The sequence below is a fragment of the Solanum tuberosum genome, unplaced genomic scaffold (genome assembly GCF_000226075.1).
Source record: "Solanum tuberosum cultivar DM 1-3 516 R44 unplaced genomic scaffold, SolTub_3.0 scf00222, whole genome shotgun sequence".
Classification (NCBI taxonomy): domain Eukaryota; kingdom Viridiplantae; phylum Streptophyta; class Magnoliopsida; order Solanales; family Solanaceae; genus Solanum; species Solanum tuberosum.
The window spans coordinates 447,079-461,755 of NW_006239147.1; the positions used below are offsets into that span (position 1 = coordinate 447,079).

A 14,677-nucleotide genomic window follows, 5' to 3' on the forward strand; every position below is an offset into this window, starting at 1 on the left:
GTTTATATAAGATAAAATGAGCGTAGATTAAAAATCATAATAATTTTACAGAGTAAATGAAATAAATTTATATGAGGTACTTTGAGTGAAAATTAAAAATTCTGATAATTTTGTGGATTAAATGAAATGACTTTACATGAGGTGGCATGGTATTTTATTTTTTTTAGAAATCATGATAATTAAATAGAGTAAATGTAATAATTTTTTATGAGGTGATGAGTGAAAACAAAAAACCATGCCATTTAAGTACAGTAAATAGAATAAGTTTAAATGAGGTACCGTGAGTGAAAACTAAAAATTATTACAATATGGGAGATTATAAGTTGTCCAACAAGATAATTGGTTGAATATAACATGAAAATTTATCAATTTGCCTCGACTTACGTGCCACAATTGACATTACTTTACCATCTTCACGCACTCAACTTAATAATATCTTAGTTTTATTTTTTTTAAAAGGCCATTTATGAACTATTGTTAAAATCAGTGATAATTTTTAAACATGGTATGAAAATATCTTATTTGTGCAAAAAAATAAATATATATCACCGCTTAAAAGTGAATTGAAATGATATTTTGTAAATAAGTAATTATCTTGAATGTGTTAAACAAATTTTTATTTTTCAATCGCTTGGAGAGACAACCAAGCTATATGAAATGAATATTTGGAAGTCCAAAAAAAATAAATTATTGCCAATTAACCAAACATAGTTCTTTTGGGGTTTAAGGCTAATATGATTGTCAATAGAGATGGTAACTCAACCTATGTGATTAGAGATCCTATGAAGTAGGTTCATATGGGTAATAACAAGTCAATATTGACACTGCGCACTAACTGAGAGTGCTTGAACTACTACTGAAAATGAGGGATGAATTATTAACTCTTAATGAATTTATAGTCCTTAATTAAGGATGGTATATTTAAAGCAATATACACTTGATGAATTCACCTATATGAGAAGTGGAGTATGGCCGCTGCTATGAGACTTTGGCCTAGTCTCTAGAGCTCTCATGAATACCAAGCATGTGCATGGCCTATTGGCGCAAAATCACGTTGAACATCAAAATTACTGAGGTCAAAATGTGATTGGTAAAGTCTTTGATTTACGAAATTTGACCAAAAAAAAAGAATCTTGGGCCGTTAATTACGGGTCGAGGTAAAAGCCTTGTGTAATACATTGGTTAGGCTTGAAAGAGCATTTCTAGGCCCAACCCACTTAATAGGCCCACGAATGACAAAATTGGAGAACTGCGCAACGGTTCTGGCGAATTTCAGTTCATGGACAAAACCCTTACATCTCTCTGTGTATGTATTTTTGTTCGTGATTATACTCTCAAAAGCAGGGCTTAGCTACGGGATTTTAAGCTCTCACTCTTAACAAATGTCTTCTACACTCGAAATCGAAGCTCGAGAGTAAGCTTCTTCTCTGTCTCTCTAGATATGTTCGCCTAATGATTTTTTTTTTTTGGATGTGTGGAAAAATTACATCATGAATTTTTAGAATTTGAAATGAGCAAGGATATCTGTTGATATAAGAGAGGGATGTGATAAAGAAGTCTTATTTGTTGTATATGGTACCTCATGACTATAGAATTTGCTTATTCTGACCAAAATTAAGGTGAAAATCGAAACTTTAATTGTAGTACCCTTTGCTTTGATCTTATATGAGAAATAAATAGCATTGCAACTGGCTGGGGGCACCATCATTATGAAAAAAAGGAAAAAAATAGAGAGGAGAAGACGAGCAGAATGGATATAGAGGATTCATGTATAGTCATCCTTAGTGGTTGAGGTGTAGTTGATGAGTTGTATAGAGACACTGATATCTTATGAAAAGTACTATAGAGGGGTACCACTATCAGTCTTATGAAAAGACTGCAACTTTTACCTTACCTTTTTGTATAGTCAAGTAAAGAAGAGTTCTTGCAGCACTTGTGAGGTTTTTTTAAAAATAACCATGGTGTTTGGGCCAACTTGTGTGCACCTCGACTAATTCCACGGGGCACCTGCCAGTCTGCCACCTCCCACCAGCATAGGTATCTGCTACCGAATAACTCTCTATCGAACAAGGCTGGGATAGATGAGAAGAAATCACCTGATATATATGCCCCTGCTGGGAATTGAACCTGATAGCTCGTGGTTCTCAACCCACTTTATTGACCATTAGGCCACACCCTTGATCAGGCTAAGCAAATTTTTGTTCTGGGGCTCCATGTATAACAAGAAGACTTCTTGCAATGCCCTTTGCATTTATCCGACCCATATTTATGTCCACATTACTGGATAGAGGCTGTTTCTGAACTGATGCATGTATAAATAGCAGTTCTAGCTAGTTGAGCTATTTGTTGTCAGGACCATTTTTCTTTCTCAAGAAAACCATTTGACATTGCTCCTATTGAAGATACTACCTTGCGAACATATCAATTGGGAACAACATAGGAGTATCTTATTGTTATTGTTGTATGTGAGAGATGATGTTATCTTTCTTTTTTGTAGTGTCATTAAGATAGTTCTTCAATTCTGCAAGGAGAACTCTCTGCATCAATCTTTCCAGACATTGCAAAATGAGTGCCAGGTTTCTCTTAATACTGTGGATAGCCTTGAAACCTTTATAGCTGATATTAATAGTGGAAGATGGGATGCAGTACTACCTCAAGTTGCACAACTTAAGCTTCCTAGAAAGATACTGGAGGATTTATATGAGCAGGTTTGCACCTCTTCATTGTTTCAAAGAAACCTTAATGCCTAAACTTTAATATGTTATCCTCTTTTAAATAGTGTTTTTTAAGGTTATTATCCTCTTACTTGCTCTTTTTATGGATTCAATGTTTTTTGAGAGTTGTATTAAATATGTCGGATGTGAGAGTGAGTAGTATTTGTTAATGAAGTAATAGATTGAGTATACTGAGAAACGTCCCACAGCTTCTTGGCTGCCTGGCTATGAATAAAGAAGTGATTCACCTCCTAATTTTCTTCAGACATATTGCATATACTGCACATTGCTATGTCCCAACTCTGCAGTTTTGCTTGTGTCAAACATGCTTCGTGGTAATCCAACAAAATATGGCCACTTTAGGTGGTGCTTCTTTCTCTGTATTATCTTCCAAGGCCATTGTATGGTGGTACTTTGATTCTTGCTCTGATGTGTACCCAGATTTAACAATGTACTTCCATGATCTTGATGTTTCTATCTAACTGTACCTTTTACAGCTGGGAAAATTTTAATCTTCTCCAGCTTCCCCAACAGAGTAATAATCCTTTCGACTTCCTAGCCTTAACAACTTCTTCTAAAATGTAGTTCTCATCTTCTTTGTGACCAATTTTGTGTCACTGTTACATCAGTATTAACTGCCATATTTTAATGATCTGGGGATTCATTCTTTAGTGGAATATGGCCAGTCCAAGTGTCTTGCCAAAACCTCATCTTCATTCTATTTCCCACTGACAAGCATATATTTTTACATGATCCTCCCATAGATTTCTAATAGTCTTCCACACTTCTACTCCATGAGAGCATACTGGATCAGTTTCCTTCTTCCGTTGCCTAGCAATTACAATGTATTTCCACAATGGTCTGTTCTCTGAGTTGTACCTCCTACCTCCATAGCCATTCAAATAAAGGGCTCTTGTTGTGCAATCTACGCTTGTTGATGCCTAAACGTCATTTCTGCTGTGATGACTATTTTGTAATGACAGCTTGTTCTCCTAGTTTCCACTCCATAGGAAATCTCTTCTCAGCCAACCTGTTCTCTTTTCCACTTTTTCTGGAAGGGGAAAGAGTGACATCACAATATATTTTCTAACTGTCTAATACACTATTTGTTAACATGCCTGCCCCCGCCCCCAACATACACAAAAAACCAAATGACAAATTTTGCTTCTTCCAACTTGACAATATCCTTTCAAACATCTCTTTTACCAATTGCAAATGGTATTGCATTTGTATTTGGCTCCCAATTGGAATCCCTAAGTATGTGGTTGTTGGGTTCCACTTTGCATCCAAGTATCTCTGCCATGCTGATTTCATATCTCGTGATTGTTGCATGCTTGGACCGGGCTGGACTTTAGTTTCTCGTGATTGCTGCATACTTGCACCTGGGCAGAACTTTAGAATTCAGTTCGTGTGACTGACTCATGCACTCGGTAGAACTTCAAAATTTAGTTCAATGTGCTTCTTTGGCAATCTGGTTTTGTTTTCAGATGAACTTCAGCTTGATGGAAAAATATTGAAGTGCAAATATTTTTAACTTTTGATCACCTTTTGCTGTCTTTTCAGTACAACCTTTTCTGCTCCTTACTCTTTCCTTTATCTGATAGATTGTCTTAGAAATGATTGAACTTCGAGAGATGGATACTGCACGAGCTATTTTAAGGCAAACCAACGTGATGGGTGTCATGAAACAGGAGCAACCAGAAAGATATTTGCGGCTCGAGCATCTACTAGTCCGGACTTACTTCGATCCTCATGAGGTTAGAATCATTCTCAAAAAAAAGAAAAGATTAAGCTATGTGGTCTTTTCTTTATGTCGCTAGTTGAGGTTTGAACACCCTCAGCGATTGTTGTTTGTATTATTCACAATGCAATATTAGCTGCGCAAGTATACTTGTTTTACTTTTCCATCTCAAAAAAAAAAGTATTCTTGTTCTTCATAAAAAAAGAAGAAGACAATAATATACTTGTTTCTTACATGTGCTCAACCTCCTGTTAGATCTCTTTTTTTTTTGACAACCTCCTGTTAGATCTCTGATGGTGTAAAATAATTGTCTTTCTTAATTGTCTGCCGCATCCTTGACTGCTTGAAGTTGTCTTGATGCCCTTGACTTGAGGTTTGACTGAATGTGGATTTTGACCTTGCCTGCAAATGTTATATGTGCAGGCTTATAATGACTCAACCAAGGAGAAAAGGCGTGCCCAAATTTCCCAAGGTTGCCAAAATCCCACTTTGCTCAGATTGATAAAACATTTAGTTTGAATTTTGAAAGAAAATCTTGAAACAAAGATATTTGCAATATGTGCAAATGTTGCATGTAACACGGGAGCAAGTTTTATGAGAACAGCTGTTTCATTTCAGTACTCAGAGTAATTAAATGTTAGCAATCTGTCTTGATATTATAGACATAGATGCATGATGCCGAGACGAATGTAAAACTGTTTAGCCTGTTAAACTCTTCAAAGAGGTATTGAATGACCACCTGAGATGTGACTACTTCATCAGAAAAAAAAAAGTACAACCACCTGAGATGTGATTTGAAGTAAATCCCTTGAAGTAGTTTTGTAAGGTTCCTGCCAAGTAAAGGGAAGGCGTACTTCCTGATTTGGTCACCCGTTCTAAGAACCACTACATAAAAAGCTGCGTCTTAGTATCGTTCCTATTACTTTATCCCACATTCCCACCAGATTAACATGTCATTGCTGCAATTCCTCATATGATCCGTCTTTATTCTAATTTATGTGATCTTTGAATATGTTATATTCTGAGATCTGTATTATCTTATCTGCATAATGATGGCCTTATAGTGGTCCTCCACGTCTTTGTAATTCATTAAGAAGTACATTAATTCTACAGTACTAAATAGGGCTGAGCAGTTTATGATATTTCAGGATTGAAATGGTTGGAGTGTCGTTGTCAATTATATGTACTTATTAATGCATAATTTGGTTAACAACACACCTAAGATTATAATATATCTTCTTTGGATGCATGCAGCACTTTCTGCTGAGGTTTCTGTTGTTCCACCATCACGCTTAATGGCTTTGATTGGTCAAGCCTTAAAATGGCAACAGCATCAAGGTGAGATATATTATTTTCATCACTGCTGGAAATCCCACCTCTAGATTCTCAATTGACTTGTTAGTAATTAACATGAAACTTCTGAGCATTTTTAACTTTGTTGAAGAGTAAGCAAACATTGATTTTCATGCTCATGTATCCGACAACACTTTTCAGGTTTACTTCCACCTGGAACACAGTTTGATCTATTCCGAGGAACAGCTGCTATGAAACAAGATGAAGAGGATATGTATCCGACAACACTTGGTCACACTATTAAGGTTTGTTGGTTTACATTAAACTCTTTTTATTTGCATGTTAGGTTAGTTATAACTTCATCAAAGAGATTTGTGTTGCATGTTAGGGTTGTTATAACTTCATCAAAGAGATATGTTGTTGAGACAATCAAACTTTCAACCTTTGGATTTTGCTTCAGAAGTCTCTGTGAAATTCAAAAACATGGTGACCTAGATTTATTTGAATATCTATTTTATCTTATTTTCTTTTATATTTGTTTTTCATGCTCATTATCCTTTGGAAGGTTAGAGCAGAAGGGGGAGTTTACTTTTTGTTATTCCTATTATGAATCTACCCACATGCTGAAACTGCTCTCAGCTGGTTTATAACCTTCATGCATGATTTATCTCTCCATTTTTCTTTTTACTGGTGTCTCTCTGTTAATAGGCTTCTCACTGGATGAGCTTGTCCAGCTATTTTTCCTAGTCTCTGTTTTTTTCTTTTGTTTCAAGCCTTGTCCGTTTTCCTCTTTCAGTAGTAATAAGGGGAGTGAATAGGAAATTTAAATCTGATAATTTTATTTAAGTAATGGATTTTGTGCTGCAGTTTGGTAAGAAGAGTCATCCAGAATGTTCTAGGTTCTCACCGGATGGACAATTTCTTGTCTCATGCTCAGTTGATGGATTTATTGAGGTATGCTAAAGCTAAGTCTCTCCCCATGCTATCTTTCACTTTTATTCCTTCTCTTTTATGCTTTATTGATGGTATAGAGTTGATCCAATTTATTTTTACATTACTCACCAGGTCTGGGATCACATAAGTGGAAAACTGAAGAAGGATCTTCAATATCAGGCTGATGTGAGTTATACGTTTATTTCTTTTCAATTTTCTGATTATTGTTTGGGCTGTATTTTCTTGGAATTCAAGTGTAATTCTTTGGCTGTTTCATCTCTGTATGTTACTACTGGTGCTAAATCTTTGCTGGGAGCAATTGCAGTTTTGTGACTTCTACACTGTATTTGCCAAATATATTAATGAATAGAAGATATACCATATTTCAGCTGTCGGTTTGCTAGTTGTCTTGTGAATTGCCTTAAGCAGTTATTCCTTTGTAAATGTCAATATGCAGGTAGTTCAAATCTAAAGTAAGTTGTTTTTATCAAAAAGAATGCAAAGCTGTTTGTTATCTAGAATTTCATAAATATACGGTCATTTGTTTTTCTTCCTCCTTTTTTTTTGGTGTGTGTGGGGAGTTTTGTCTATCGTGCTGGATTCCTGCTTCTTTCATTTCCTAATCAGCAGCAGATGCATCTGAATTTGTGTGTAGTTATTTTTTTGAACTCTGGATGTTCATTCTTGTGGTTGAATCTTTTGTATTTTCTGACTTGCTGTATATTTATGTAGGAAACTTTTATGATGCATGATGATGCTGTCCTTTGTGTTGATTTTAGCAGAGACTCGGAGATGCTTGCGTCTGGGTCACAAGATGGAAAAATAAAGGTAAATGTTTAGTTTCTATTCTGCTTTATAGTTTATACCGTAAAACCTTTTGTCTTGATGTAGTATAAGATTTCATTCGAAATGCATCAAGTAGATGCACAACATAGATTACAATATAAAGATGTGTCGGCTCATGTACAACTGTTTACTGTAACACTTGAGAGGATACAATCTGAAAGGAAGTTCATGACTAGTTACATGTGCCTTTGTTTAACCAGAAAAAAAGGTTTAATAAACACTAGGTTTTTGCGACATGATTAGGAGTTGTGATACCATCAACGCATCTTCTAATTCCTGTCATTCCAGACGCACCCAAATATACAAGCAGGGACCACTTTCCAGATGTTCTTGATGGATTTTCCAACTCTCTATGAACATCAGCACTCATAGGCTTTCTTACATTATTAGGCACAACCCAAACAGTTTCAAAAAGTGAGAAGAACATGTTCCAGATATACAGTAAAACCTTTTGATTTCTTATTATCTTCATCCTGCCAATTTAACTAATGAGAAAACTGAGACACTTGAGGAAGTCTTGAGCTATGTTGCTCGGACTCTTCAAAAATGTCATTGGGTGCGTATCAGATCCTTCAAACTGGTACAGTTTTTGGAGGGTCCGACATGGGTGTGGTAACATTTTTGGAGAGTCCGAGCAACTTAGGTCTTGAGCAATCTGTTTTAACATTGTTATGCTGTGATTGCACTTCAGATAGGTATTATGTGCAAATGCAATTTGATGTAACATGCTGAAGCAATCAAATGAAGCAACATATTGTGTTGCCTTATATGTTAAATTAATTGAAAACAGCTTCATAAAGATCCTTAATAATTTACTTATAAAGAAAGAATCTTTAACATTTGTTGGAGTTGGAGAAGGATTCAATGATCAATTGAATGAGAGAAGAAACAAAATTATAATGGCTATTTTTGCTTAGCGTTACCTGTTTGATCAGAAACTTTAATTACTGAATCAATGCGAGAGTCCAAGTTGTCGAATTTATGGCACATCCTTCATATGCCTATACATATCCTTATTTTAGCTAGTTAAAGATGGTAATTGGTAGGATATTGGACAGCCCTTAGCAGAATGTCATGTTTGAACTTTGTTTTTAGGCTTTTTAAAATAATATAAGAACATAATGACTTCTGACAAGCTCATCACGTCTTTATGGGTTGGTTCGGTGTTTTGTACATATTGTACGGGATTGGTGTCATATTTAATATCAATATGGTTAAACTTACAATTAGAAGTCGAGAAAGCTATGAAATTTAGGGAATACATTACAATTCATCAATAAAATTGATGACGATGAAGTACAAATCGTCAAATTTATTGTATCCGGTGCATATTCCAGTATATCTAGTACCAGTACTAATACCAGACTTGAATTTGATAGTTTCTGATGATGTGTTTTACTTATATTTCTTTGAATGACCCCAAAAACTAGTGGTATATGGGAATAGTTAAGATTGTGTTTTACTACCAAAAAACTAACAATCAATCTATACTAACTGGAATCTTGTAGGTGCTCCAAAACTTTACAAGAAATAACGACGGTCATCTTATCTGTAACAAGGAGTTCACGAACTCTTCAAAAGTTTTTGATTCCTTTTATTTCTAAATTCCTCATTATCTCCTCTTCATTCTTGCCCAACTTAGTTACCAGTCTTAACTGAAACAAAATTACCTACGCAATATCAAACGCATTCCATAGTCCATATCATGCCCCAGAGTCATTGGCCCAGTTGGCAATGAATTAGTAAATGTTTCACATCTTCCCTGATCGTGTGCACATGTGGCACCAACTGATGTGAGTCACCCTCTTCCTCAAGTTTTTAACGGTTAGAATGGGTCCTCGGGCTCCAGAAGCTATTTGTGCTTTAAGAAATGAGGATATATAAATCACCTTTTTCTACATCTTTCCATAGTTTCCTATTATGGGTCTGTTACTAGGTAAATGGGTGATGTCTTGTGACTTGATTACAGCTTGGAGATGCATGATGGGTAGGAGAAGGAGAAAACAACAGTAAGCGATTGTGTTCTATCCATCCACGCATACTTTGGGTAATCTAGAAAGCAAGGAACATCAGGTGTTTCGGGAACAAAGAAGTTGCAACATATTTTGAATCATAGTTGCTTGTAGGAACTCCCTTTGAGATCTTGATTTCTCTATAGTGTAAGCGTAGAACATATATACTGGGAGGTGGCAGGTATCCCATGGAATTAGTCGAGGTGCGCGAAAGTTGGTTCAGACACCATGGTCATCAAAAAGTAAAAAGAACATATATACTTCTGTTCATGTACAGAACAACAGCTGCTTTGTGCTCACCATAATACAAGTTCTTCCTTATAAGCACCTCTATCTTATGTCCTTTTTCCTGATGTCAACTTGTTAGATCTGATTTTGGATTGCTTGTTCTTATGTTACTGTGTTTTATAGGTCTGGCGCATAAGGACTGGTCAGTGCTTGCGTCGCCTTGAACGTGCACATTCTCAGGGTGTCACTAGTCTTGTCTTCTCTCGAGATGGAACTCAGATCTTAAGCACATCCTTTGACAGCACAGCGAGGTTTTTTTCCTTTGACCATTTACTGCGATGGCATGTCATCAGTAGCTGTTAGGCATAGTGGTTTTAGCTAAATGATATCCTCAGATGCGCCGTTATATCTATTAATTAATCACTGTTGGTCTTGGTTGGGAGAAGCATGCCTGATATCTCTGTTTCATTTGTTGTAGAATTCATGGCCTGAAGTCAGGTAAATTGTTAAAAGAATTCCGCGGACATTCATCTTATGTGAATGATGCCATCTTTACCTTTGATGGATCTCGAGTCATCACCGCATCTAGTGACGGCTCAGTGAAGGTAAGATTATTGTCTTTCAAGTTTCAAGTGAAGGTTGAGAGAAGCATGCTATTTTCTTTTCCATTTATATTGGGGTTATCTGCTTTATTCTGTGTGCATAATTTGTCTGAGTTGCCTCAAAACAGGTCTGGGATGCCAAAACTACAGAGTGTTTGCAGACATTTAGACCACCTCCTCCTTTAAGGGTATTCAACTTGCCTGGGGCATATACCACTATATTACTTATTATTTGTTAGTTTTTCTCAGGATACCTTCTTTTACACGATTTCGTTTTTTGAACTCATTTGAATTCCTTTCTCTTACAGGGTGGCGATGCATCTGTGAATTCTGTCCATCTTTTCCCTAAGAATACTGATCACATTATAGTGTGCAATAAGACATCATCTATTTATCTGATGACACTTCAAGGACAGGTAAGCATTGTTGTTTGTGGATCATTCTTCTTTCCCATTCGTTAGGTTTTTGTTTGGGAGATTTTTCCCTTTGCCAAAGTGAGGAGTGAACAAGTTGGGGAGTGGAAGCATTTTTGACAAGCAACAGTTAGAAATCAAAATGTCAAATTTATTTTCTAAAAGAAGTTAACATAAGGATAATGAACTGAAGTGGCTGTAATCTTTCCAAATTTTAGAGAGCACAAATGGTAAGTGAACTTATGCTGTGCAATTGTCATGTAGGTCGTCAAAAGTTTCTCATCTGGTAAAAGAGAAGGTGGAGACTTTGTGGCTGCATGTCTATCACCAAAAGGAGAATGGATATACTGTGTAGGTGAAGACAGGTATGATATGAAATTTATGTCCCTTTGCTTCATTGGAGTTTCAAGATTGGTACTATTATTTCTTATTTCAAAGGGTTAAGAGAGAGTGACTTTGATGAAACCTTGGTGAACTTTGATTTTATTTCATCCTTGAGGATTCCTCTCCTCTTACATTTAACAGACTTCAAGGACTTGCTTCGTCTCTAAGATTGAACGTAGTTACTCACTTTAATTTTTTGGAGTTATTCTGAAACTATTACAGCTCTGTTGTATATCTACTTTTGAACCAGCATTGCTGATTGTACAGTGGCAAATATTTTCTGTCTTTTTTCCATCACTAAAAGTGCTACTTATTTGAACTTCATTAAGTGGATGATATTGATATTTAATGCAAGGATTTATCCCATTTATGCTGATAATGTGGTTTGTGCATTTCAACAGAAACTTGTACTGCTTTAGTTATCAATCAAACAAACTGGAGCATCTGATGAAGGTAAGCTTCAACTCTGACATGAAGTTTGATTACTTATTGTCACAGTTACAAGTCCTACTTGTAGAGTTTGGTATCGTTACAAGGCTTTCTTGCTTTCTTTGTCTCTCGTTTGCTCACTCAATCATTGCTGGGACATATGTGTATGTACCTCAGACGTACATATTCACATATGTGGATGCGGCCGAGGCTAAGTTAAATGTTTTTTGTATTTGTCAAAAGATGAAAAATAATAGAGTACAGGAGGATATTGATTTCTTAAATGTTTTTGTTTCAAAAATCATGATTCACTGATGATGTGTCCTGGTTTTCAGTTTCTTACCTGATATTTATACGAAAAATTAGGAGAAATACCTTGAATATTTTGGTTTAACATGTCTCATTTTTCTTCTCATAAAATACATCTCCAACCAATCTGCTAGCGAAAGAAGATAAAATGATAGAAAGATCAGCTTATTCATTGTGTTTATTTCTCTCCCCGGTCTCGATTCCACTCACTTTTTTACCAAATCATGCTTGCTTTAATCATCATTTATGTTACATATACTATTTCCTTTTGGTTACTCTTAATCCTCCCTTATGGCATTTTGTACCATTCAGCCCCCCTGAACAACACAAACATATGCATTCACATGCACTTGTTTATGCATACACTTGCATAGTGTCAAGTTGAATGTCAAATATGGTAGTTATTCCTTGTCACAGATGCATTATATTTGTAGGTGGGCTTTTAGTGTTGTTGTTTTAAGTCCTGGAACTTTTTGTTGTTCTTGGTTTCGGAACAGGATGAAAGGTCAAGTTGCTGAGTTTTAGTTTGTGCATTATGGCAGGTACATGAAAAGGATGTAATTGGTATCACTCACCATCCCCATATAAACCTTGTTGCCACCTATGGAGAAGACTGCACCATGAAGCTATGGAAGCCTTAAACATTCCTTTGCCATGTTGTCACCTTCGTGTAAAAGTGGACTAACATTCTGTATGATTGTTTCTTGGTGCTGACTAGTAATACTTGGTGTTTAGTGTAACGCTATTTTCATAATCAATGTATATTTATCTCTGATATATATTTTTTGTTTGAACTTAAGTCTATTCAATCAGATGCCTCATGTAAGTGTCTTTACTAAACCTTTGGTAGCAAAAGGAGTTTATGCTATGAGTATTAGGTCTTCTTTTTTGTGAGTCTACAATAAGCGCGTTATTCGTTATTATGTATGTCAAATTACACATTGATTGGGGGAATTGACATGTATGAACACAAAATCATGACATCTTTTTGTGATAGTGAAAGGAGATTTGACAAGTTAAATGAGGGATTGTTTCACTTTTCAAATGAATAACAGTCTCTGTCAACAAAAGTACTATATTCCGTCAATTCTCTATGTCGAGAACTAAAAAGTATATTTTCTCGAAGGGCAATTTATTTGAGAAATACAACCTGAAAACGAATATATTTACTAATTACAATTCAGATAATACTTATCTTGGGATTGGGAGGAATCCAATACGAAATATTAACTAATAAAAGAAAGATAAAAAACTTGAAACAATTCGAAACTCAGAAGACTCGTTTTTGCATGTCAAATAGTAGGAAAAGTATATTATATATATACTAGCAGTACACCTAACGTTTTCAAGAAGGTAGTTATAACAAAAGTGTCATCAAGTCAGACAAAGGGCCAGTAGTAGTAAATGCTAAACAACCATCTCAATTCCTTAACTAGAAAAACCAAAGGTATCGGGTTCCGGTCCTTCCGGATACGAAATTGTCTTAGTTAGGGAGTATTTTACTCTCCAATGTAAAATTTTCTGATGTGAACTTGAATTTTGTCGGACTTCAATGTGGAAAATAATTAAAAGAAAAATCGTCTTAACCGTCTCCAACACACAAAAGCAAGTTTTCTGTAGACTTACATTGCACTGTACAGTAGACTATCCCGTTTAATTATAGATTTTAAAGTTAAAATTGAATTTTTAAAGTTGTGATTTTTGAAATTTGAATTTGTGTTAGCACATGCAATTTACTTTGAAAAAAAATTAAAATTTTGCGGGTGAAAGTCCTATAAATTGATAACATGAAAATGTTTAAAGATCAGATTTTCACAATGAACGGAGAGGGTATATTTTTGCATTTATTTCTTAGCCATAAATTAAACCTTCCCAAACATGCATTTGTTTCTTACATTTTCTTGGGAAGTGTGAGACTTCATTATATTGTTACCGGCCAACGAACTATAAGTAAATGAAGGAAGCAGTATTATTAATGTAAAAACGCGCAATGCTCCCTCCGCCCAAAGGGACCAATTATTTGTTAACTCACAGCTCATATTTTTGCATGACATTGGCATGGGTAATTACTACTTCTATCCATCCATCCATACTGGCTTATTTTCAGGGACGACGTTTTCAACAAGATTTTTTAAATTTCCGGCATAAACTTAAAACTTTCAATTAAAAATAACGAGATTTCAATCATCCCATCATAACCTTTGTGTTGGTTTTGACTCTTCTCTCTTTGTTTTCAATGTTTATTTTTTAGAATTTCTAGGTGAAAATATAATATCTCCTGCATTTAAAATTTACTATAGTCGTTTGTCACTTTGGATTTGTTTTGAAATATATGATAGTTTTAGTACAAGGAGAAGCATTTGTTAACTTCTTTTAAAAAATCATCCTTACTATTCTATTCCCTTCGTTTCTATTTAGTTGTCACAATTTTAGATTTTACCTCTCTCAAAAAATTACATAAATGTATCATTGTACCTTTATTTAGTGTTCTCTTGAAGTCAAATTTTCAATTAATAAACATGAATTAATTAATTTTGATTAATTAATTTGACTAATGAACATGAATTAATTACTTTGTCTGCCTATGTACGTAGGTCAAATGCATATATACTTTCAAGGCTAATTACTTTTAAGGGTAAAATAGAAAGAATAATGTCATTTGTGCATTGATTTTGAGAAATGACAACAAATATTAAGGAATAACTAATTCTAGTAAGGACGACATGTAAATAGAAACGGAGGATTTAGTAAAGTATTAATTAAGTGAAATAAA

General features: G+C 35.1%; 1 protein-coding gene across 1 annotated transcript; it reads left to right on the forward strand.

Annotated features, from left to right (window-relative positions):
- Positions 1-1,250: 1,250 nt before the first annotated feature.
- LOC102601072 (suppressor of mec-8 and unc-52 protein homolog 1) lies at positions 1,251-12,798 on the forward strand. The gene is made up of 16 exons (XM_006356452.2): positions 1,251-1,414; positions 2,498-2,708; positions 4,319-4,471; positions 4,879-4,927; positions 5,710-5,793; positions 5,950-6,053; positions 6,616-6,702; positions 6,814-6,867; positions 7,414-7,509; positions 9,951-10,078; positions 10,246-10,372; positions 10,498-10,557; positions 10,678-10,785; positions 11,047-11,147; positions 11,568-11,619; positions 12,447-12,798. The coding sequence occupies exons 1-16, from the start codon at positions 1,383-1,385 to the stop codon at positions 12,543-12,545; spliced, it is 1,545 nt and encodes a 514-aa protein (XP_006356514.1). The 5' UTR covers positions 1,251-1,382; the 3' UTR covers positions 12,546-12,798.
- The last annotated feature ends 1,879 nt before the right edge of the window (positions 12,799-14,677 follow it).